This window comes from Ciconia boyciana, chromosome 10 (assembly GCF_034638445.1).
Source record: "Ciconia boyciana chromosome 10, ASM3463844v1, whole genome shotgun sequence".
Classification (NCBI taxonomy): domain Eukaryota; kingdom Metazoa; phylum Chordata; class Aves; order Ciconiiformes; family Ciconiidae; genus Ciconia; species Ciconia boyciana.
This window is the reverse complement of record NC_132943.1, coordinates 25,292,104-25,316,756: the sequence shown is the minus strand read 5'-3', so window position 1 is coordinate 25,316,756 and position 24,653 is coordinate 25,292,104. Positions and strand designations below refer to the sequence as shown.

The following is a 24,653-nucleotide window of genomic DNA, read 5'->3' as shown; positions in this document are numbered from 1 at the left end:
ATCTACCTACTTCAGAGATTGAGTAAAATTCTTGAAGATCTATTTGCAGTAACTTTGTCACTTTAAGATGCAATATCCCCAAATTGCTGAATTGTTATCAGACATAGATCTGTCCTGTGTAGAAGGCACAACTCCTTATGTTTTGAATGAAATACCTGGCACAAACCAAGGCAGGCACCAGGCACTTCCCTTCATTTGTGGTTTGTGCCTTTCTTTACAGAGGCTGTTTCTGCAGTTCATTTCTTGCATGACGTTTCAAGGAACTAACGTATTTTAGACTTTTGTAATAAGAGAAGCACTTTGTGCTCTGATTTCATTCCTCATCTCAATCATTCATTTCTCTTACCTGTTTACAAAAGGCTACTGTTGTGTAGACTTCCTTTTTTTTTTTTTTAAAGTGAAGGCGAGAACTAATTTGATAAAAATCAAATTAGAGATTGTAGTGCCATTATTTCCTAATGCTATGGAGTTTAATTATTTAAATATGGATTTGGGGAACTTAATTTCTATATTTTTCTTAACGTGAAAACAACACACTTCTATTTTGATGAATACCTGTTGTTTCCTCATAAGTTGCATATACCAAATTGTACATAGAGCATCATATATTTGTTTATATAGAAATCATGAATGAACTTTAGTAAAACAAATTGACAGTTTGATTTCTAAAAGCTAAAGCTTGAAATAACTGGCAGAAGACATCTTTGGTAATGGGCATAGGATGTCTTCCTATAACACAATTAACATTTTTCTTCAGCTATCCTAGAAATCTTAAAACCCTTTAAAGACAAGGGAACTAATATACTTGCTGGGTATTTTTTTCCCCACTATGGACAGCTTTTGGAGACTTTTTTCAGTTCATAAATGGGCTCTCTTACGACATTTGAAAGTGATTTTAGATTAGAGTGTCCAAGCTTAATGCATAGTAATCAGAACTGTATATTTATTTCTATATTTGATAAAGTTTTCAGTCTGAAGTGTCAAAACTCCTTGAGCATGGCAGTTTTGGTTATTAATATGAGGCGAGTTACTGAGATGTCACTTCTAGAACTCTATTCTTTCTTTGCTGAAATGCTCTTTTCTCTGGTTACCATTAAAGTTGCCTGACACTAAATGATCACATGAATTCCATAGAGGGACAGTTGCATGTGAGAACAGGTTCACCGAGTGAAATAGCAGCTAGGAAAATGTTTACCAACTGCAAGGAATGATGACTGGGAAGGAAAAAAAAAGTCGTAACAAAAAAAAGAAATAAAAATAAAAGCCATGAGAGACAAAAATTTAAAAATTGGCTATGTAGTGAGCCAAATCCTTATGATTGATGACGTTATTGCAAGAAGCTTTCAACTGAAATAGCTGAAATTCAGTGGAAGAGTGTGTTAAGCACAATCATATGTGTCTACTTCAGCACTGAAACATATACAGTGCTATATGTGTTTCAGTGCTCTGGGATAATTATGTGAAATTAGATTGCATTTTAATTTTATTGCCCAATACTGAAGTTATTGTAGTGAGCATAGCTGTTCCATTCACACCTGTGGAAGGCACTGTTACTATAGTTTTGAACATTCTTGGATGCTTTTTCTCCTATTGCTTGTAGAACTGAAGTGAAATATGACCAGAGATTTTATTCAGACACAAGCTGTCTTTTACTGCTATTCTTTTGAAAATATCCTTGTATCTTGTACTGAGAATGACATTCAACAGGAGTGAAAATGAGTTTCAGATTTCTGTGGCACGCTTAATATAAATTGTTAGTTTTTCTGACGTGACTCCATATTTGTTGTTATGCTAAAGAAACTAAGTTCCACATACTTAAGTAAAATCAAATGCATAAGTCAATTTTGTGGTATTTTAGAGAGGCTTCGAAGTAGATGCAATAGCTTAAAAAACAAACCAAAACAAAAATACTTCCTTACTAAGATAAGGATGCATGATTCTAAATTTTACAGAATTGCTTCTGATCTCTTTGTGAGAAGACCTGTAATTGCATGCTTTCTGTATATGAAATGTGAGCCATGAGCTACTCCTAGTTGTAAAACATCCTTTTTTGAGTGACAGCTTGTGGATGCAAACTTAACGTTTAGACCTTTCTGCATGGATTGCAGAAGTTTCCAAAGAACTTAAAAATTGCTTTAACACTGAATGTCTCCCTCCGTCTTCTCCTACCCATATAAAACCTTTTGTCACAATCTGAGAAATACCTTGCACACAGTGGGCAACCAGTAGGCTTTCTGCAGGAGGTTTCTACTGAGAAGTGACAGAGGGCAGCTTGGCAAATGTTCAGAAACCGACATTAACTTGCTGGAGCCCGGCATGGGACCTTGTGTTCAGCAGAATTCTTCTGACCTGTCTCTCTGCATGCCGAGCTAATCAGCAAACACCTAATGAGCCTACTCTAAAGAAACAGACCCTCTCACAACCTACTTCATTTTCATATGTTCTCTGGGGGTGGAGAGACAAGACTTCATAAGGACTGATGATGCTGCAAAGACCACAATAATGATAATTAACTTGCTGAATTTAGAAGATTATGCTGTTAATTAGTTGCAAAATAAAGATAAGTAATAGAGCAGCAGATGGTAGGATAACACCCAGGAGAAGGAGGGTTATTACTCTGATGAGCTTTTGTGGCAGATATGAAATATGGATCTGAGTTTTTCACAAATTGTTTCTGGAGAATATTATCTTGTTTCTGTGAGCTCTTGATGGAATGATCTAGTCCTACCAAATTTTGACAGGTACGGTGAGGATTTGTTTTCAAGGATATACATGAACAATAAAACCTTGCTAATAAAGACTTTAAAAGCTATAAAACTATTTGAAAATACCACTTCTAGTTTGCCTCTAATAACCAAATAATATCAAACAAACCTTGGTTGTCATCAGGTTTCCCCACATAATAATGTTTATATACATTTATTCTAATATTTGTTTCAATATACTTGATTTTTAAAACTGAGGTTCTCATCATGTTTGGGGTAAGTATCTCACTACTCACAGGAGGCACAACATCCATATAGTATTTTACCCAGCATTACCTTCTAAAATATGAGACCTTTAAATACATGAGCTGTGTATCTCCTTGTGAAAATCTGTAGATATTCCTCAGATTTTCACAATATTTCTGCATTTGTGGATAATTTTAATATAATTACTTGAATTTCAACTTTTAAACTCTGTAATATAAAATGAAAACCAATTATTTTCTATTTCTGTTTCCATAATACATTACATTTAACGATTTAATTTTCAAAAGGAGTTTACTTATAAATTTACAATATTATGTTTAAATGTTAGCATTACAGTAGCAAAGTTAAGTCCTACTTTGACTGTTCGCACTTCCATTGTGCCTGATGACAGATCTTTTATAATGTAGATGGCATTGTGCTATTTCCTTCACTTTCTACTGCCATTTTCAAATTAAATGTAAAATATACAAATTTAATAGCATGAACTTCCTTTCTTTTTAGGTTAACTTTGCAAATATTTATTAACACAGAAACGCAGAAGTAGAAAGAATGGACCTAGACAATAATAACAGTTACTTGCTTTATGTGCACATTAAAAAAACAAAACAAACACTAATTAGTTTTGTTTTATCTCCCAAATCTGCTGAACTTGGGCTCTCTTTCACTAAGGAAATGGATACCTTTTTCTTTAGGTAACCAACTTTAAGCGAACACTACAAAGCATGTCTAGGAGTTCATAGACTCTGTTGTTTTGGGGTATTTTTGTGGAGGATGCTTACGTCAAGATCTGCTCATGCAGTCACAAGCAGAGCAGATCAGACACTCTGGCCATACACATACTAACTGTATAAATGTTTTTGCTCCACTGCCATGAAAATCAGAATTTAGCATGTTACCACTGAATTTGCCTATTCAGACACTTGAATTGGATGAAATCTAATCATTTTTACTTCTCATGGCAGTGGAAGAGGCGTATGCATATGGTAAGTTGGTATGTCTTGGTTGAGTATTTTTTGAGATGGTAGCTTTTAAAAACCTCCTAGTATGATGGCTTGAAATAAAAGAGAGCATAGCCTTAAAAAGAGAACACACCTTTTAAAACCTCAGCAGAAATTAAAATAGACAAATTGTAACTAATTTGTTACAACTAATTTGTCCTGTCACTACTGTCTTGTTTTTGACTCCTGGAAGTTTGTCACATCCTGCTAAACAGCACGTTATCATACAAGAAATACTTCTAAAGTAATTCAGATAATAAATGAAAATACATTGTGAAAAATCAGATGTTAATAACTTATGAAAAGGATATTGGATAAAATTGTCATATTAACATTAAATACTTGCTAATTTCTTTAAAAAATATTTTTTTTAAAGTGATTTGGAAGTGATGTGTCTCCCTGGTAGTCCTGGTGATAGCTTAGAAAATTTTACCATTTAATGATCCAGATTGGTTAGAATTTAAAGGGGAGGCGGTGTGGAAGTCATCTTATCAACCTTTCAGTTGTAATTAGATCATAAAGTTTGGTTTTAGTAATTTTAGTTAGACAATTAGAAAACACTTAGGTCCTTCTGCGCTTGTCTAGCTGGAGACAGGGATTGAAATTTTTTTGTTAGCTTGTTTTTCCAAGGTGAATTAGGAAGGTACAAGTTGATTCTTGAGTTTGTTTTAATGCTGTAAAGAAAGAGTTAAAACAACTACTGGAGGGCTTAGGATTTTCAGAGTACTGTGCATATACTAAGAATTATAGGCAAGTTATCTTAAAAATTTTTGTCATCCAGCGCTAATGCCTGCAGCTATCCTCAATTCTAGTTGTTAGAGCTGAGGACTGGGGAAATTACTGTAAATTTGTCTTGTGTACTTTTCTGAAAGCATCTTCTTCATTCCGGGAAACTTGCAAAGTTGATGCAAAAATGAGGTGGGGAACAGAACTTCGTTAACACTGAATTTTTATGTACACTTTAATGCTCCCTATTTGGGGTAACGTGTGCTGTTACATTAAATCTACATCAGTCACTATGGAAGAGACTTACTACAGAAGTCACTGGCTAAATATTCTGTAAGAGCAAGCCAGCAGAGGAATGTTGGAGTTTCTCAGTTCTCTTTGTAGTCCTCAAATGGGATATCTGCTGGTGGTGGTTAGATGCTACAGCCAACTATATGGATTTGATAGTTGATGTAACTTGCCATATTGCAGACCTGAAGATTTTTTGCAGTTCTGACGGAGGTAACCTGCAATCTGTTGTTCTAATTGTAAAATAGGATCCAGGAAAGCCTCTCATCATGCAAGGTAGGAGAGAGCTGTCCCTGTATTCCAATGACTTAATTATCGAGAGACATTGGATACTACAGTTTATAGAGAATATCTACATACATGGGTGCAGTCTTCTGCTTATTTTGAGCTGGCCAAATGCAGCCTAGCTGCACCATTTTTAAGACATTCATTAGTACTTTGACAATACTTTGTTCATATTCCAAAATATGACGATACAAGTTATCAGCATTTTCATAAACTGTCATGTGTTAAGACATTAATCTTTTCTTAAACTTGTATTAGATTCTTTAAAAATCCGGTGCTCGGTAGAAAAACATTCTTTAATACCATCTGTCTAGTAAGGTAAATTCTTAAGTAACACAGAAAATTTCATGATAAATTACACAATATTAATGAAATTCTAAGAAAGAATCTGGAATTACAAGCAGTTGTATCTACTGGAAGTTAGTATGACCTTTTATCTCTTAAGACTAAGAATTTGTTGTAAATAGAATACATTATCTGTTATAGTTTTAATAGATTCCACCAAAAGTTGAGTGAAATAGTTTTCAAAAGGTAGTCAATAAAGTGCTTTAAACTACTCTATCAAGTTGTCAGTAACTCCTGAATGTGTTACATACCGCTGAAATTTGAAGTTACTGTTCTTTGTAGTGGCTGTTTGCAATAAAGGAAGAACTTCAAACATTGTGGCAATTTTTTAATACAAGATAGCATGCCATAACAATTACCTTGCATATTTCTATACAAATAAAAGCTAATCTTTACATACAACCTGAAGCTTGTTATTGTTTTGTGCATTACTGAGATGTTTCAGCAAAGACCTTGGCTTTTATCTAATAATTACTCATAGGAAGGATTGTAGAGGTATTTGTAAAGACCGTGAAAAAGTAGAGTCATAACAAACTATTTAAAAATGGTTAGAGAGCACCAGCATTTTTAAAATAGAAAGAAGTTTGTGTTCTGGTTTTTACTTATTTTCCCTGATGTGTGGTTGTTTTCTTCTGATCTGTGCTTTTTGTAACACCAGCCTCAGCAACTGTTGGTTCATGGCCTTCCAGTCATCCGTTTGTGGGCACAGTTTATCACAAAGGAGGCTTTCTGTTTACTTCTCCATACAGCTTACCATCTTTCTCTTTCTGAGAGCCTCTGTAAAGCCTCATTGCTGTTGTCATGCTTGCAACAAGTTGTCACCTATTAGTAGGTATATGCCTAGATCACTGTTGAAAGCCTATAAAAAGAAACAGCTATTTTAGAGTTGGAGCTCCTGTTTCCAAAATGGAAGCAACTACTAATATAAATCGTTAATAACTCGTCAAGGTAGCATGATAGAATATTTCCTTTTTTTTTTTTCCTCTTTTTTTCTTTTCTGCTTGCAGAGATTGAAAGCAGCCTTGACCCAGCAGCACCCTCAGGTAACAAATGGAGATACTGCCAAGGGACATCCAAGTGGGTTGGTTAGGACTCAGTCGGAGGAACCACGACCACAATCACTACAACAGCCTGCAACTTCAACAACTGAAACACCGGTATGACAACAGAGTGGGCATGTACTTCCTGCCCCCTTCATTGTTATGCAAAAAAACCCTTTTTTTCTTTACTCTGGATTTGTAAAATAGAGATTAACATGAGCTACAGACTCCTCTTGGAGTAGATAGTTCTGTAGCAGTAAAATGTTTATAGTTCTTACATGTTCTTAAGTGCCTCTAAAATGTATTATCTAAGATGATAATTTCAAAATAGGTATTATCTACCTACTCAAATTTAGAACTAAGTCCTCCTGATTACTGGAGTGCATTAACAGGAAATTCTGTGGTAACTGAAACTTGTACAACTGCTTAATATATATTTGAAAAAATAAGTGCTTTATTTTTTATTTATATTGCATGTTTAGTATTTTAGATCATAAACACTTGAGAATTTTTTTCACTGCATTGGGTATCATGGTTATGTTAATTTGGTTGAAGGGTCTCTACTGGGCTGCCACGAGAAGAGTCTCAGCTGTGTGATTAAGTGTAGTGTGTAATGCCGGGTACTGAAAGGGGGGCTCTGAGTTTAGGGATGGTCTGCTGTCCCTTTGGGATGATAGATGAGAACAGGGGAATAAAGGACAAGAACTCTTGAGTCAGACTGGAAGTGGGAGTGCTACTGGAGCCATGGGTGAATCCTGGAGGATTGCTGCTGTTCTACTTCAAAAAACTTGTTGGAATGTGTTTTCAAAATGCTTTTAAAAATCTGTAAGAGTATTTGCAGAACTCACAGCATAATACTAATTTTATAAAAGCTACATACTTGGCCCAGAACCGGAGGGACCTGCATCTGCAGTGAAAGCCCTCAGATTCTTAGACTGGCCAGTGAAATCAAATAATGCATCAAAACAAATATGTTTGGAGCAAAAAGAGGAAAAAAGTTACCCATTGTAAAATTATCTCCTTCTTAAGGCTGCTGTTTTCCCATATTACCTTAAGTTTTTTAAAATAGTATTTTTATAATACCACATAGCAGAATTTTCAAGATGAAAGGCTTGCTGTTTGGTTATTTTGTGGTTACTTTATAATCAGGATTTTAAAAATAAAATTTGCAAGTGTTTCATTCCTAAAAGGCTGATTTGGGTTCCCAGGGGTTTTTTATTATTAGCTATCTAGAATTTATGTCAAATCAATATGCCAACTGATACGTGTTTGCAGTTTTTAATTTAAAAAGAAAATTTTCTTACTGTGCTAGACCAAATGTGCGGGTGCACCAGTGAGCATGTCATGGAGATAGTTATATTCTGTCTATCCTATCACTTGAAAGGATTTTAAGATCCATTATATTGTTATCATAATTAATTAGATCTTTGCCTAGGGTCTGTATACAACTATGAAAGGAGTATAATGTAGAATTTAAAATACTCAAATATTTTGACTCTATTTTGTCATTATATGTGGGTGGATATAAGGGAAACTGGTATGCAGTGGTGGGGAACACATCAACAAGTAGGAAAATGCTGTGTGGAGATCCAGGGATCAGTGAGTATCAGCACTGACAGCATTTGTCAAAACAGCTTCTATATATTGGGCATAAACAATTGTGTAGTATTTCAGTTGTGACAAGGTTTGTGGGAAGGGTCAAAAGTGGAAAATGTATTTCCTGCTAAATGTAACTTTTAAAAGCTATTTTGGGTGAAAGAGTTTTTTAAAGGTTACCTTTTGTGAATACTTGTGTCATCAGAATCAGTAAAAAAATGTCTGAGAATCCATCTAAAGAAGTATTGCTTCCAGGCTTTATTCAGTTGCCAAAAGTAAATGTCATCTAAATTTAACTCTTTGAAGTGAGTGGCTTCTTTTAGTGCCATTTTAAACCAAAGCTAGAGCCATGATTAAAATGTTACATGTTAATGTAACATGGTAAGGAGTGTAAATACAGTCAAATATGTTAAAACATAGCTGTAGAGTTAAATGACACAGTTTTCCACAAAAGAAATGTGTATAGCCTGAATGTATTTAGAAATGTTGTGAATGCTCTTCTCAAGATGTGACGTGTACTTATACTAGTGCTGTAGCTTAAGTCATTAATAGTATTATACTGATAACTTTAATACTTTTCACTGTTTTCAGGCATCACCAGCCCAGCCTACACCACAAACACCAAATACAGGTGGTCGGCGAAGAAGAGCTGCCAATGAAGACCCTGATGAGAAAAGAAGAAAGTTCCTGGAGCGAAACCGGGCTGCTGCTTCCAGATGCCGACAGAAACGGAAAGTCTGGGTGCAGTCACTGGAGAAAAAAGCTGAGGACCTGAGCTCGCTAAATGGCCAGTTACAGGTATACTTTTTATTTCAAGTAAAAATGTATAAGTTTTTCGATTCTTAGACAGTGATCCTGGATCAATGGAACTTAAACTTTGCATGAAATCTGAAATAGAAATGGTTTTGTAACTGGTGGCATAGGTCGGAATTGAAAATTCAGCATTAATTGCATATACCAGTAAAATAAGAATATAACAGAATACTCAGATTTCAAGATGTGTAAATTTTAGGATCATGCCCTTTTGTCCTTTGTCCCTTTTAAATAACTTTCAGACTGTGATACTAAACAAGGATGACAAGATGTGTTCGAGTGAAGGCTTATTAGCAAAGTAATAGCCTTACCTTAAAAACATCTTGCTCCTAATAATTTGTATCACAGCCTGCGTTATTTAAATAAGATTTGGTTTTATTTCCTGTGGTTCTTTTTAACTTCACTTTTTTTCCTTTAAAGTGAATGTAGTGCTCGTGAAAGGTGCCAGATTGACATCACTGGAAACTGAAGGCCTCTTTTGTCCACAGAACAGGTACAGCACAGGCAGTGGCAGTGCAAATTTCACCACACTGCCCTCCCAGTGTGCATAAATCCTGTAGTGAGGGAAGTATACTGTAAGAGGGTAGTCTAACATATGTTGCCAGTCATTTCTCCACCTCATTTGAGATTGGCCGTTGTTGGAAAGTTGTCATGTGGACACACTTTTCCCCCTGTAGAACAATCCATGACCCTTTTGTTTAAACTGCTATTAAATGTTAAAGCATACTTTCTTAATGTTTTCCAGCAGCACATGAGAATTGGCACAAAGTATTGTTTCAAAACAAAAAGTCTAAAAGCTTTATTTTGAGAATTACAGAAAGGAAAAATGATGTCATTTCCTAAACGAAGCATTCATTTAGAAAATGCAATGGAAAATATTTTGATATTTTAAAGTTTCACTTCTTGTTCTTTCATCAGAGCTGTTCACCGAGTCAGATTCACAGATCTTTTCCTTCCTATTAAAACTTCTCTTTCATGCTGTTTGATAAAGAAAATGTCCCAGCTTGACCAACAGGAAAGTAGGGCGTGTTGAGATTACTTTTTATCATGTAATCGAAATTACAGTGTATCAGTCGTCTTCATGTTCATGTCTTTGAAAATACTCAACATCTCAGACTGTAAAATGCAAGAAATTCCTACCTAAGCACACAACGTGAAGTCATTTCCTGTGTTCCAAGAATTATAACACTGTGCACCAGCATTAGTTAAATTTCTTGCAAATATATAGTCTTCTCATACCTGTTCACAGTCTTTAGACACGTTCCTTTAATGCAGTCACAGTCCTCACTGTAAATCCATTAATTACAAAAAGGTTTGTAGCAATATAGCTTAAATAATCTAAGAAACAAGTGAAAGTAGATCTACAGGAAGAAAAAGAACAAAAAAGATTGGCTATATTTCAGCTTTCTTAGGGAAAGTAATTATTGGTATTACGTGAACTGCCTTTAACTTATACATACCAATTTTTATAACCAAAAATGATGTAAGTACCATAACCAAAAGATTTCCAGATTTCCAAGAGTTAACTCGGTAATAGTGAATTCAAGAAAAAGAATTTTCTTACGGTCTGCCAAAAGCAAAACCGTTAACTGTGAAGAACAGAATGACTTGTAAAGAAAATTGAATGTCAGAGAAATAATTAAACTGTACTTTATGTGAAAACATTAATCAATCCTATATTTCCATAATAATTCTTCACTTGACAGGCTAACACAGCTGATCAGCATAGTGGGCAGTAATGACCCATGATTACTTACTTTATATTTAATAGTAAATTTAATACGTTTGGAGTTTTGCCTTAGTACAGTTTTATAGACTGAGTGTTAGGGTTTAGTAGTTCATATTTTGTTTAATATCTAAATGACCTGCTCAGCTGAATTTACTGAGATGTCACATTTCCAAAAGTAGCTTAATACCAAAATGACTACATTGCATTGCTTCACGTAACAATTCTGACTTCTTTCTTGTAATGTCTATGTGAAAGCTTCTAATGTCAATGTCAAGGTTTTTAAGACTGGAACTCTGTAACAGTACATACAGACTTTGAGGAGGTTTACTTGGTTGATGTATATTTTGTTCCGTAGTGTTCAGCTTTCTGTAGATTAACTTCTGCGTACTTTCTTCTTTTAAATGTTTGAATGTAATTTCCTTTTTAAGCATTATTTTTCCAATTTTTGCTCAAGGGAAGACTTCCATCTATTACATCACGCCAGTAACATATTTAGGTTAGACTGACTGTCTCTATTATAGGCTCTGCTATGTAAGGTTTTTTCATGCTTCCAACCTTTTAAGGTTTATTTACTGTTTGCTTTTTGTGGACTGTGTTTTCTACTAATATGTTGACTTGTTTATTGATCTTAAATTTTTATACCACATTGTGTTGCCTCTGTGCCTTGCACAATACTGCAGGGTGTGGTATGCTATATAATGTGTTAAGGAAGTATTGACAGCGTGTCTCCAGTGACTACTCAATCGTATTGCAGGATCAGATGCCAAAGTTCATTCTATAGTCTCTATTTGGTCCCTGTTGCTTTAATAATCTTAGAGGGCAAAGCAGAATGGCCTGTCTTCCTCACAAGGTCATTGTAGGTTTTAAAGGATCGGCAATCAGTGGTAGTTTGTACTAATGCTGCAGAAGCTGCTTTAGGAAGGCTAAATTATGAAAGAAATGCCCGTAAGTAAAGGTCCTTATCCATACAGGCATATCTTGTTGAAGTTATCCAAAAAGAAGCAGGAAGAGTGGTGTTTAACTCAGCTACAGACAATCCCCTATCCCTATGAGTCACACCTACCTGTCTCTGATGATAGTTTTGTTAAATAATACCTCCCAAACATTGTCCCACACCTTGCTGAGTAAGGATTTATCTGGTCCCACTGTCACACATGCATTTTGGATCCCGGGAGAAATAGGCAGATACAGAAGAACATATTGTACACTGCGTGGTATATCTTCGTAAGAATCCAGAAGCCCAAAGTATCTTTTGGAAAATGGAGTGCAGGTAAAAATATATATGCTTTACTCCAGAAACCTGCTTTCTAATGTTAGCACATTCTGAAATGTGGGAACATGGAAATTCTTCTAGACAGCATGTGAGGTGTATTTCATGCTTATTTAAAGAAATGTTGATGCCTACACTTGACTTGATATCTCATTAATGAGGAGGACCTTTCCAGTGCAAAAACTGGAAATAATCTTTCTTCACACCAGTGGCTGAAGTGTTTATTCCATGTGTTTCTTCTTGTTAGCCTGTTTTCCTTAAAGACCACCACGTTAACATATTTAGAATGAGGTGGAAAGACTTGCTATTGTCGCATACATGATAAGAAAACTACAACGTGTATAGGAGCTGGTTCTAACAACCTGACCTTTATTACCAGTCAGAAGTGGTTCTTACTGGTGATACGTAAATGGCAACCATGGATTGCCTTTCTGTGACATTCCACGTACCATGTGTCTAGCAGACGTACTCTGTTCTACTTTCAGGAATGATTTGTGCATTGCATATAGCACTATTGGCAAACATTGTTTATGTTGTTAACAATGCTAGCTATGCATTCAATGAGAATACCTCAACTTTTTTAGTATAGGAATGCTGTTCCATTTTCTTCAGATCTGCTTTAATGTAAGATAATATATTTGCTTTTTCTATTTGTTAGCAAAATTCTTAGTATTTATAATACAACCGACATTAATCTATAAACTGCCTTTTCAAAAATTTTTCATAAACATTTGTTTTACTTACACTGATAAAGAGTGACTTCGTACTTATATGTGCTGTTTATGTGTAAAATTGTTGCTTAAAATGTGAAAGGTGAAGGTAGAAGATTTCTGAAAACCTTCTCCCAATTTGATCACTTATTTTGCCAACCTTCCTTTAAACTAACAGAAGTATGTTTCATATTCTTGGACATTGCTGCTCCTGTAGATTATCAAGAAGTGTCTCATAACTACATCAGCACTTTCTTTTTTCCCCCCAACTATGTCGATTCTGTGCAGCTGCCTGCTCGGCATCCAGATTTGTGGCTCCTCGGTAAATAACATGGTGAATTAAGAGGAGACTGAGAGCTGGAGGCAGAAGTAGTGTGATTTCTTAACAGCCCAAGATTTCAGGACATGTAATGCCAGCTGGTAGAGATTTTGTGGGGGTTTGGGTTTTTTTTCATTACAACCTTTTTTTTTGTTTGCCATCACATTTTTCTTCCATTAGAAATGTCCATGAATCAGATTTTGGCTTTGTTTCAGCTCTTGTTTTTGTTTTAAATATAAAGTTTCTAAAAGGGATATTTGACACAATAAAATGACTGAATAGAAAAGTAGTCCTTAATAGTTTAAGAGGATTTTGCAAGTATAAAGGCTTGAAATTTTTTGTCTCTTAAATGGAGAGAGGGGACACAGAGGAGCTTTTCTTGTAAAAATCTAGTATTTTAGTTACAGTATTTATAAACTATGTTACTTAGTGTAATTCAGCCTAATAAATTCTGTTCTTAAAAATTGTTTTCCTTATTTTGGAATCCTTTTAATTATAATTCATCTCTTCTCTGACTGCGTTCCCTTATTTCTAGCTTGCAAGTAACTAGATTGACTTTCTCATGGTTTTTTTCCACATAATTTTATTTGCAATCCAATTTTCCTGTGTTTGTTTTTTCTTTAACTTGCTCTCAAATGTATAAACATATGCATTTACCAAACAATTATGTCATGTGTGCGGTATATTATGCTAATATGCCAATGTTCTTACAGTTTAAGTAACTTCAAGTATCAATGGAAAGGATTTATGTTTAAAAGAAATTAACCCATGAAAAGCATATATCATGGCAAGATATGGGTATCACAAAGCATTACAGATAATTTGATTCTGTAGTTACATAAACATTTTTCTACTATTTTAAGTGAAAATGAATCTATCAAAATGCCATGCCATTCTTAATTGGGATTGTCACATGTAATGCACTTATGTAGCGCTTCTCATCTGTAGATATCAAACTGCTTTACAGGGAAGGTAAGTATCACTGTCCTCCATTTTACAAATGGGGAAGTTGAAGCACAAAGAAGTAAAATGACCTTGCTCAAGGTCACCCAATAGTGGAAAGCCACAGCCTGGAAATGAACCCAGTCACTAGATCCTGCAAGTGCTGTCTCCTAGGTTACACTCCACTTTATTTCAGGATTTTGTCATTATTATCAATTATTCCTTCATGCAACACTTTTATGTATGGTTGCCAAAGAGAAAATTAATATGGAATCAACAGACATTTACTAAATTATTTTCCATTACATGACATTTTATTTTTCCAAGTCCAAGTACAAATATAGTCACCAAAAATCATTCTGCATCTGCTGATTATTTTTTTACCTTTTTTTTTAATGTTGGCTGTGGCATCTGTTAAAATCTGGGTAGTTAAATGTAGGTTTACTCTGATTAGAATTCATCACAAAACCTTGCAGAAGTGTCTTACAGTAGCTGGATCATGTGAATGAGACTATATGTAGACTCTGCATCTACAGACTGAAAAACATATGTTGTATTTTCCAAAAAAGCATTTCCTAGTTTAAGACAATCATAAAATAAAGTTAGCCAAGTTTCAGCTAATATTTAAGTATTCTGAGATAAAAGAAATGTATATATTTTTGCATTATATACCAAATGGAAACTTCTTGTATTTTATCTACCCCTAAATGAACAACTGAAAATCCTATAAAACTTAATACTTACCTTCAAAATGTGTGTAGTTTGAGCCTGGTAAAGTACATAACTTTCTTCTCCTTTAGAATGAAGTCACCCTGCTGAGAAATGAAGTGGCACAGCTGAAACAGCTTCTTCTGGCTCATAAAGATTGCCCTGTAACCGCCATGCAGAAGAAATCTGGCTATCATAGTGAGTAATGTTCCATTACCTATAGCCTTAGGCTGCATCAATGAAATATTGCCAAAGTGAACTGAATGAACATTAAAATTGAGAAGTGCAGTTCTAAAATTACATTAAAGATTTAAAAAAAAAAAAAAATCTCAAAGGTTATTGGAAGACAGGAATGAATATGTGATATTTAGAAATATATTTTTAAGTCCGTTCAGTTGAAGTGTTGCATAACATTGAAGGTTTTATGTTGGTTTAATAAATGCATGTGATAATTAGCATTTAAGGACTATCGGTTACTACACCTGCTTTGGAAAATATAATTAAAGTATTAAAAGCACACGATAAACCATTTTTTATACTTTATCTTAGCCTAGTACGGTGAAAGGTCCTTGTGGGTTTTTTTTTCTTCATCGTAATGAGATTTCAGTAGAGGTAATATAACAGCTGTCCTCATTTACCATAACATCCAGGATCAGTCAAGCCGTTAAAATAATCAGATGCAGGTTCATGGCTCCTACTGTACAATGTCTTCTAGATTGTTTTGATTTCCACATTAAGCAACTACTTTTCTATAAACAGGGTATTTTAAAAAGTAGTTCTAATACTGATGGGAATACTGAGATTTTCAGTAGCTTTTTTTTTCTAATACATATTTTTACTTAAAGGCGCTCATTTGGTTTTCATCCTTCCAGCATTTTAAAGGTTAATTACGCTTTCCTGACTTGTAACTTCATTTTTGGATATGATACACAGTGCCAGAACCAGCTGCTGCTGCTGTAGAATAAATGGCCAATTTTGTCCATTGTACACAAATTTGTTACAAATAACTGAGCTGGGAATGCATTAGGCAACATTCATAATATATAACCCACAGCTTTCGTTTTTATGATTTAGTGATATTTCAGGATATTTGTAAATGTGAAGATTGTTTCTGCCATATGTAGCCACTTCATTTTAATTTGCCAGTGTCAGTAATTCAGGAGAATAAAGGAACATTTTGTATTGCATGCAAAGAGATCCTCAGGTGCTTGCGATAAAACTTAATGGCCACCATCTTTACTTGTAGTCATTGTAAGCAATTTCATCAGAATGGGCAATATTTTTTAATTTAAAAGATTCAGGAGATTTAGCAACTCTCCATTGCCATATATATTTAGAATACTGATTTTGTCAGTTTTGAGCTTATAAATCTTGGTCCTTTGATCTCCAGTCATTTTGACAAGACGGAAGATAGCATCTTGGAGTAAATTGGAACAGTATAGAAATATGTTTGGGATTTATATTAACAATGATTGCTGCAGGGATGAGGCCATTATGGCTCCCATCTGACAGAACCACATAATTTCATACAGAAGCTACTAGGGGATAACATTATGCATGCAAGGGTTTTTTTAAAAAACAAACAAACAAACAACAAAAAACTGTAGGTTTCTTGAATTTTGATGTTTTGAGGATGCATGTTCCTGGATTGGCATGAAAAATATTTAAGCATAAGTCTTAAACTGGTAAACTAATTACACGCTAGGGAGTTCTTAGTTGAAGGATTAACAAATGGCCTCTTTAGTAATGCTTATTTTTCTGCCCTCAGAAAAGGACTATAATGTTCCTAATTCACTAAAGAATGCAAAATGAATTAAGAACTAAAATACTAGTGAGGGGAAAAAGCCTACACTTTAGAAAAACATAAAACAATAGTACACAAGGAGATTGGAAGCATAGCTCTCCTAGTCTCTTGAAAAGTCTCTTGAAAGTCAAAGTTCAGCATGAATGATAGTTGTAATGCCATCCCTCTGAAAGGATTTTGTCACATTATCTCCATGTGAATATTGTTAGGAGAGCATGTTGGCTAAGTTACTTACCCGCAGTACAATTTATGAGAGGAAAAACTGGTTTCAGTTAATACATTCATGAAAATGGTGTCATAGAAAGTATTTTTAAATAAACATATTATGTTCATCAAGTAATCTAAGTTGAATTGCCTCAAAAATATATTGAGTGGTTTAACAGTCTGTCTCTATGGAAGAAATTGAAGACACCAGATTACAGAGCTCCTGCAGTGCTGAGTATTGTGCACCGCTGAGACAGTGCTATTTTATACCATGCAGACTGTGTTTTAACCGCTGAGACAGTGCTATTTTATACCATGCAGACTGTGTTTTAACAGCTAAGTCCACTATTTAATGGGGTTTCATGTATGATGCACTTAAATAGGCACAAATAATCTATTGCTTTTCAGGATATTTTTGGCACTTACTTTTACATATCTTTTAAGACCTTTTGGATTTCCCAGGCACATTTTTGTCTTGGGCCAAGTGAAAAGCACAACAGTGCAGATATCCCTTTCTTCTTCTAAGATTGTTCTTGGGATCATATTTTCCGTATTTAAAAAGTCTTGTGCCTGCTTCAAAAGAGGGTGTCATCAGGACAGAGAAACCAGGAAAATGGTTATTGCGCTTTGAGGCAGCATGGATGAATTTCTGTTGCAATGTTTGAGTTTTCAGCCAGTTTAAACTTTTTTATTTCCCAAAGAAAGATGCTATTGGTTCTGAATGCATCTTTAAACATTAGGGGGAAGAAAAAAAGTGCTGTGTATAGGAGAAATCTAAACGCTGTTCATTTATTTTTCATTTTAGCTCTTCTATACCAGGTTATTTCTAAAAGTCTTCTGCAGTACTCCTATATTTTCTCAAGCTTTTTCTGGACTTGGAGCAAGAAAAAGGTGAAAGCTTCTGAGAAGAAAATGTGTTGTGAAAAGTAGAGCTGAAAAAAAAAATTGAAAAAGGTGTTTTAGGTATTTTTCAAAAGGACATTATGATATTCAAGAACATTTGTACCAAACTGAATATAAGGCAAGATAAATAGAGGCTGCAATGTAGGTGGTATTAAATGGGGGGTTTTGTGTTCTTTCTCTAGTTAGTTTTAAAGAAATGGTAGAAGGCGACTAACCAGATTCAGACCTGGAATAATTTGAACCATGCAAACCACTATGTTCCTGCTGCCTGTTCTGGACAGGCGACAGTCCTTCAGTGACTGCAGGGGATACTCTTTCCAGTGACTGCACAAAGGCCGGCTCACTGGAAATGAGCATTTCTAGGCTCGAGTCCCTCTATAGTCTGTGGATGGCCTGATGAGAATTACCATGAGGCTTCCTGTCTAGTGATTATCAGGGGACGGAAAGGAGTTCTGGATCACATGTCAGTGATTGCATACTCGCTCCCATTTTGGTTTTGGTGGGGTTTTTTCTTCTGAAGACTGAAATCCCTCTTTATTTGCTTACCTTACTGAAAGCTATTGGTAAGCAATGCTAAGAAGCAAATCATAGTAATGTTCGACAACTCTAAAAGGGTACTTTTTAGTACATCCTCAAAAGTCTTCTCTGTGCTTTGTTTGGTATTTTTAAAATCTTTTCTATAGCTCAGTCTAGCCCACGTTGTGTTCCGTTACCAAAACGGCTCGCTCCTTCTCATGACGCAGCCTGTCTAGGAACTATGTAGCCTTCAGGAAAGTTCATGTGATGTAGGTCTGTAAATTTTCAGCCTTCTAATGTGCACCACACATTGCTTCTGTAGATTCATTTCTAATTTGGATTGTGCATTTTCCTTGGTTTGAGGCAAAGCTGGGGGAGCCATTAAAAAGCTAAAATGCCTAGGCTTTTTTCTACATTGTTAGCTACATTATGATTCTGGTATGTATCAGTTGCACTCTTGAAACCACAGTCCTGTGCCTGGCAATTCTCTGGTCAACTAAGAAAAAATAAAAAAATCTGTTGGAATTTAAATATGACTTTCCTGTGTTCTTCTAAAAGCCTTTGTTCTTTATTCCCAGTCTTCAGGCTTAAGAAAACAAGTCACCTTTGTAATGAGGTGACTTTAAGTATCTTCTATATTCATTGAGTAGATTTTCTTGTTTGGTTTTAATTGTTCAAATGGAGTTCTGTATCCAGTTTTTGGCCACTATTCCTGTAAAGTTAGGGCTACATAAGGATTGATTTTGAAGGAAATCTACATAGCTATTCTTTAGGGTGGTACCTCATTTCTAAATATTACTTTGTAGTTATTGCAAGGATTTATGCTTCCAGTCAAATTTATTACCATAAACTAGTGTTAGGTCTGTATCTTATATAATCACCTGTCTGCTGTACACTCCCCCCTTCTAGCCCCTGGCATCTGAAAATACCTGAATCATGGGCTTCTGTCTCTTCAGCACAGTATGTTTGTTCATCTGCTCAATGGTATGAAAACTTCTGTTGTACGTTGGTGATCTTAAGTATTCCCATAACTGTTTCTCCCATGGCATATATGGTCTTCCTGAGCCCATCAAAATCAGAAAATCAAGCCTTTCTCCTGTTCTTTACCACTGTGATATTATTACAGAGATTTCTTTTGAGTTAAGTGAACAACATATATGTTAAGGGATACAGGACAATGGAAGACCTTCCTTCTCTGGCTGAAAGATAATGATCTACTTTACTTCCTCTCTGTCTCTGTCTTGTAGCATTTAAAACTAACCCTTTTGCTTGAGAATAAGGAGGATTTGGCCGACAAGGAAATCAGGGATCAGCAAAAGCAGCATAATAGGAAGACTGAGATTCATAGGAGAGTAACAACAGCTCTGAAGAGGAGGAGCAGGTGTTATAGCAGGGAGACTGTATTTGATACATGTTGTCCCACTTGCTGCTGTTTCATTCTGTCTGAGGGGAAGAATATGCTACTCATAATTAGTAATTCAGTGTTTTTTCAGAAAGTGGCAGTAGAGTTTCTGTTTTTAACAAAGTTTGCATGTGTTCCTTCTTACTTGTTTTTACATGAGATCTTGTAGGTCTTGATAGAGGTGTAGCAAAGATGAAATTCTGTTGAATAGTGTTAACTGAATTGGCACTCATTCATGTTCTTTCTCTTTTTGAATGGGCAAATCCTACTAAGGATCACAAACATCTTTCGGAAGTATTTTAATTTTCTTCCTCTTGCTGTATACAGTTACCATGTAACCTTAGGATATGTGGTAATGTCAGCAGACCTAACTCAATATCATCTGTCTCTGTCTCCTTTAATGCTTGAAAGATCTGTTTTTGAAAAAATGCAGTATTTGTGAAATAGTTGGCCTCATGGATAAGAACATTATGATACTTTCAAACAATTATGACCATGCTCTTGTAGTAGAGGTATAAGAGAAATTGCTACCTTGTTCGTGTAGGCAGTATTTCTTAGAAAGAAACGTAGCAGTTTTGCTTGCTTATCCATCCTTTTTGACCTTACCGTTCTTTTCCAGAAGCAGCTGATAATAGAACTGTTGTTTTCAGGCTTTGAAGGGCAGTGTGTTCTTAGTATGCATGGGGTTGCTCAAAGATCTTTATGTTGGGGACTCGACTTGCTAATTTAGTGAATTTTCTTACCCGTAGCTAGTATGTCGTATAAACCTCAGTACATCATAAACTTCATTTCATCATTGTTTGTTCATGCTTAGTGTTCCTTTTAGTTGCTGCTGTTAGCCCGGTTTTCTGTGGAAACAAGGCTATGATACCACAGTGTTGTTCATCTTTTAGTGTTACCATCATCTTTTCCCATCCCTTCTCTTCCCCTGGGTAACTTGTGAATTTGTAGGCCAATCTCAAGCAAATCTGAAAGGGATTGCAAAGACAAGTCTAGAGAAAATCAAGCTTTGTTCCATTGCTATGTCACAAGCAATAGTTCATGCTTCTTCTGGCTATGTGTGTGTGTCTATATTGTTATGTTATACAATAGTCAGTAGTGTTTTAAAAGGGACTTCCAGTATTCCATCTGTATACTGGGTTTAAGTCAATATATAAAACTCTTGTGAAAAATACTTGAAAACACTAAGTAGCGCAAAGTGATACAAAAAAGTTACAATTAAATTCTGTGTTCATAGTTTTGAGTGAAAAACAGTAGGCTTATTTTCTTTTTTGGTTTTTTAGTCTTTAACTCAGCTTTTTGCTTGACAGCGTTTGCATGGTGCCTTGGCTAACTTTTGCAACTCTCGGGGAAAAAAGGATTATTTTAGCATGACTAAGATGTCTGTGCAAGAAAGACATTTTAAATCATGCTCATTTTGTAAATTCTAGTTTTGCACAATGAGAATTTTTTTAATCTGTTTACCCTCTGTCATGAGAAAAAATGATGCAACTGCGTGGCTAATTCATTTCAGTTTTGTGGAGAACACCTGAAGTATTCTTGAAGATATTTTTAAAATCAGTTTTAACAATTTTAAATCTTATTGAGAGGCATGTATACTAAAGAAGTTACTGAACTTCACTCTATTAAAAGAATGTGGGTTGAAAACTTGGAAGTATTGCCCAGTTCTTATAGTGGTGTAAATAATATTTTTTCAGATATCATATTCATGATCACAAGTATTAATTACTGAACGTAGAATTATTCTCATTTTATTACTAAGCAAACGCAGCAAATAGCATATGTTAAAAATCTAAAGACAATTCATATAGCACCAAGAGATCTCGTAGCATTTTTAATCTATAAATACTGCTTATTGACATGAGCATTCATCATTAGAATTAGGCGTGGTACCCACCAGCTGATTTACTAGGCAGGAAATCAGACTATTTTAGTCATGACTTTGAAGATGTGAAAATGTTCTTGTTTCCTGAATATTCCATACTGCAGTCCATATTTTTTGCTGACTAAGTAGTATTTTCTTTTTAAAAATGAAAATAAGGTTGTTTTGCAATTTGGGCTGCGTTACACCATGAATTTTAATTATTTAGGGGATGATTGCCATTACCTGGGACGTGGTGGTGTGCATTCCGGAGAAAAAAATAACTTAAGTTCTCTTCTTCAGCTGCAGATAAAGATGACAGTTCGGAAGACATATCAGTGCCAAGCAGTCCACACACAGAAGCTATTCAGCACAGTTCTGTCAGCACTTCCAATGGCGTAAGCTCAACTTCCAAGGCAGAAGCGGTGGCCACCTCCGTTCTCACCCAGATGGCGGACCAGAGCACAGAGCCGGTGCTTTCCCAGATGGTCATGGCACCTCCCTCCCAGTCGCAGCCTTCAGGAAGTTGATTAAAAACTTGCATTGCATCGGTTTCTTAGGTATACATTTGTGACTTTAAAGGGAAATCGACAAAAGACCAATCTCCATCTAGGAGAAATTGTAGCTTAAAATTACTCATTTTTAAAAATCCAACTTAAATTTGGCTTTAATGATTGGCAGGTGAAGATGAGACAGAACACCAGTTCTAGTCTCTTTGCAAAAGACTTTTTTTTTTTTTAACTATTAGTTTTACTAGTTATTTTTTGTGCTTAATGTGTAAAGTGTGTGTACAGTACAATGTGGTTTATTTCATTTTTAATTTGGTATTATTTCAACAAACATTGGGGTGAAATACTAAAGGTCATCCCCAAGACTGTGATCATAATATTATGTGACATTTTTATACCAAAGTTCTGCATAGTCCCTATTGACTTTGTAACATTGGCAAGGTCATAAAGCACTAGGCAAGAGAAAGACAGTAACAGTAAATTTGCTTTTAGTCTTTTTGCCTTTTTGTTGTTTTGCACATTATGAGAGGAAGAACATTGGGAGAAAAACGTTTGGGTTGATTTATGTATAGCATTTTGGTTGGCTTTTTAACTGTTGGGGTTTTTAATTTCTTTAATAGGGCCAGTACAGTATATGAGATACAGTACTCTTATGCACATACCTATCCTAGATGAGGATCATTACTAAATAGATTTGATTTTTTTTTTTAATCTTAAATTGATGTCAGGTGGTTTTTTTTCCCCCCTCCAACACTTTCATTCTGGGGGGAGGAGAGCTTTTTTTCTCCAGTCAGAATAGATATCTATAACTACCCTTTGTTGCTAGGCTGAAACCAGTAAGCATATTGTAAAATACAGGGTTATCAAATATGGAATACTTAGTATTCCAAAGTAGGTTGATATTTTGTGGATTTTTGAGTCGCAGACTAAGGAGTTTACTCATGGTTTTGGATGCCAGAAAAGCCTAAAATCCTTCTTCAGACAACTCAAGACTTTTTTTTGTCATTGTCTTGTATTTGCAAGCTAACTTGTACTTAATTCTTGTGTAAGCACTGTCATCTTTTAGTAGCAAAAATTTTGATACCTTTCTTGTGGGGGAAAAAAAAAAAATCAGTATCTACCGTATCTTGGAAACAATGTAATTATAATGTGGTGTGTGTGGTGTGTGCGTGAGAATGGTTCAGTAGTTAATGCCAGCAGTCTTTTCTTGAATGTTTAAAGATGCCTTCAATGTGATGCTGGCTGATAGGTGATTGCAGTTTTAAAATGTTATTTACTGTGCGAACTTGGATAACTAACATTCCATGATGTAGTTTGTTTCTGATGAGATGATTGTAGGTACAGTTTTTCTCATTATCCAATCATCTGTAGGATATTGAGTTTTTTAAATGTGCCATTATCTATTTTGATTCTGTACTCATGTTCAAAATACAGTACAATATTTTACAATAGATTAAGTTGTTTTAAAAAGTAGATGTGTGCTTTCAGGTCGGAAAACTTTGTATAATAGCAAAAACAGATGCATAGTAGCAACTGGCAGTAAAGCAGGATTCCATTATGTATATAACAAAGATTTAATGCATTTATAATGGGTTGTGTAGTTCATTTGCTCTTCCTTCTCCACACTATACTATGTGTTTTTAAGTGTCAGTGCCATCAAGTTTCTATTTGATTCAGTTTTAAATCTAAAAATGTAATTGATCCATGGGAAAATCATCATTTCTACAATATATATATACAACCATGCTATAATGAAAACTGAACAAAGAAGTATCTAAGTCATATATGTATCATTGCAGGGCTTTACGCATGAAAATAATAGGGATTCTAAATATTTTGTATTTTAAAACTAAGAAAGTTGAGTTGATAACCTCATGTGTTCAAAAGTCTTACTTTCCCAATTTCAAGATAAAAAGCTGTAACAGTTATTGAACATTTCCAGGATGGTGAAATACAATGGACCTCTTGTGAGAAGGAAATTAACTGCAAAGGCACAAAATGTGAATTCTGCAAGAAAGCTATACAGTCACTTTTCATTGTAGTTTTGGTGGACTAGATAAGGCCTCATTGATTATACTATAATTTGCTCTCCTAAACACAAAGGCTTTTTAAATCATATTTATATAAGTGGAGTTTTTTTGTAACAAAACTGTCACGCTTGTAAAATAAGTCTACATAAGTGTATAGGAGACGTGTAAACAGTTAATGAATTTAACAGTGGGGCTGGAAGAGGAACCATTAAAATCTGTGTTCAGCAAATAGAGAAAAGTTATTAGTCGTACTACCATGGATTCTGTTTTGAGACGTATGTCACACTACTTCTGTACTTAGCGTTTTGGGTCTTTACATTTGACATGTTTCACAAACTGTACTGTTTTCTTTTATGTGCAGTTTGCATGAGTAAATCATCAAAGAGAATAAAATCTATCTTTAAGTTATGTTCCTATTTTAATGAAATTATAATTGTTCTAAAAGGCAGCACTGTCTTCAGACTTATTTCTTCATCCTTGCAATTATCAGCATTTTTCTGGAAGTCATTACTATAATGGCAAAGTAATGTTATGTAAATAAGAACACATACGTTTCCTTAGAAAACAAGCCAAATCCCATTGCTCTGCAGTTGAGTTCCAGCAGCTTCTGAGGAATCAGCCTTGTATCGTTAGTTGGAGGAGCCCAAGGTAATGCGCAGATAAAGGAGTTCATAAACATCGCT

At 35.0% G+C, this 24,653-nt stretch overlaps 1 protein-coding gene across 7 annotated transcripts in view; it reads left to right on the top strand.

The window, feature by feature from the left end:
- ATF2 (activating transcription factor 2) overlaps positions 1-24,422 on the top strand; it is a 51,360-nt gene extending 26,938 nt beyond the window's left edge. For 5 of the 7 annotated variants that reach the window (XM_072873925.1, XM_072873929.1, XM_072873927.1 and 2 more), the window contains 4 exons: positions 6,622-6,771; positions 8,842-9,048; positions 14,834-14,939; positions 21,735-24,421. In XM_072873925.1, the coding sequence (XP_072730026.1) occupies positions 6,622-6,771; positions 8,842-9,048; positions 14,834-14,939; positions 21,735-21,961 (690 nt within the window). In that variant the 3' untranslated portion in view covers positions 21,962-24,421. Of the gene's footprint in view, positions 1-6,621; positions 6,772-8,841; positions 9,049-14,833; positions 14,940-21,734 lie in introns of all 7 variants that reach the window. The other 2 variants (XM_072873932.1, XM_072873931.1) reach the window with 1 other exon arrangement.
- Positions 24,423-24,653: the final 231 nt, after the last annotated feature.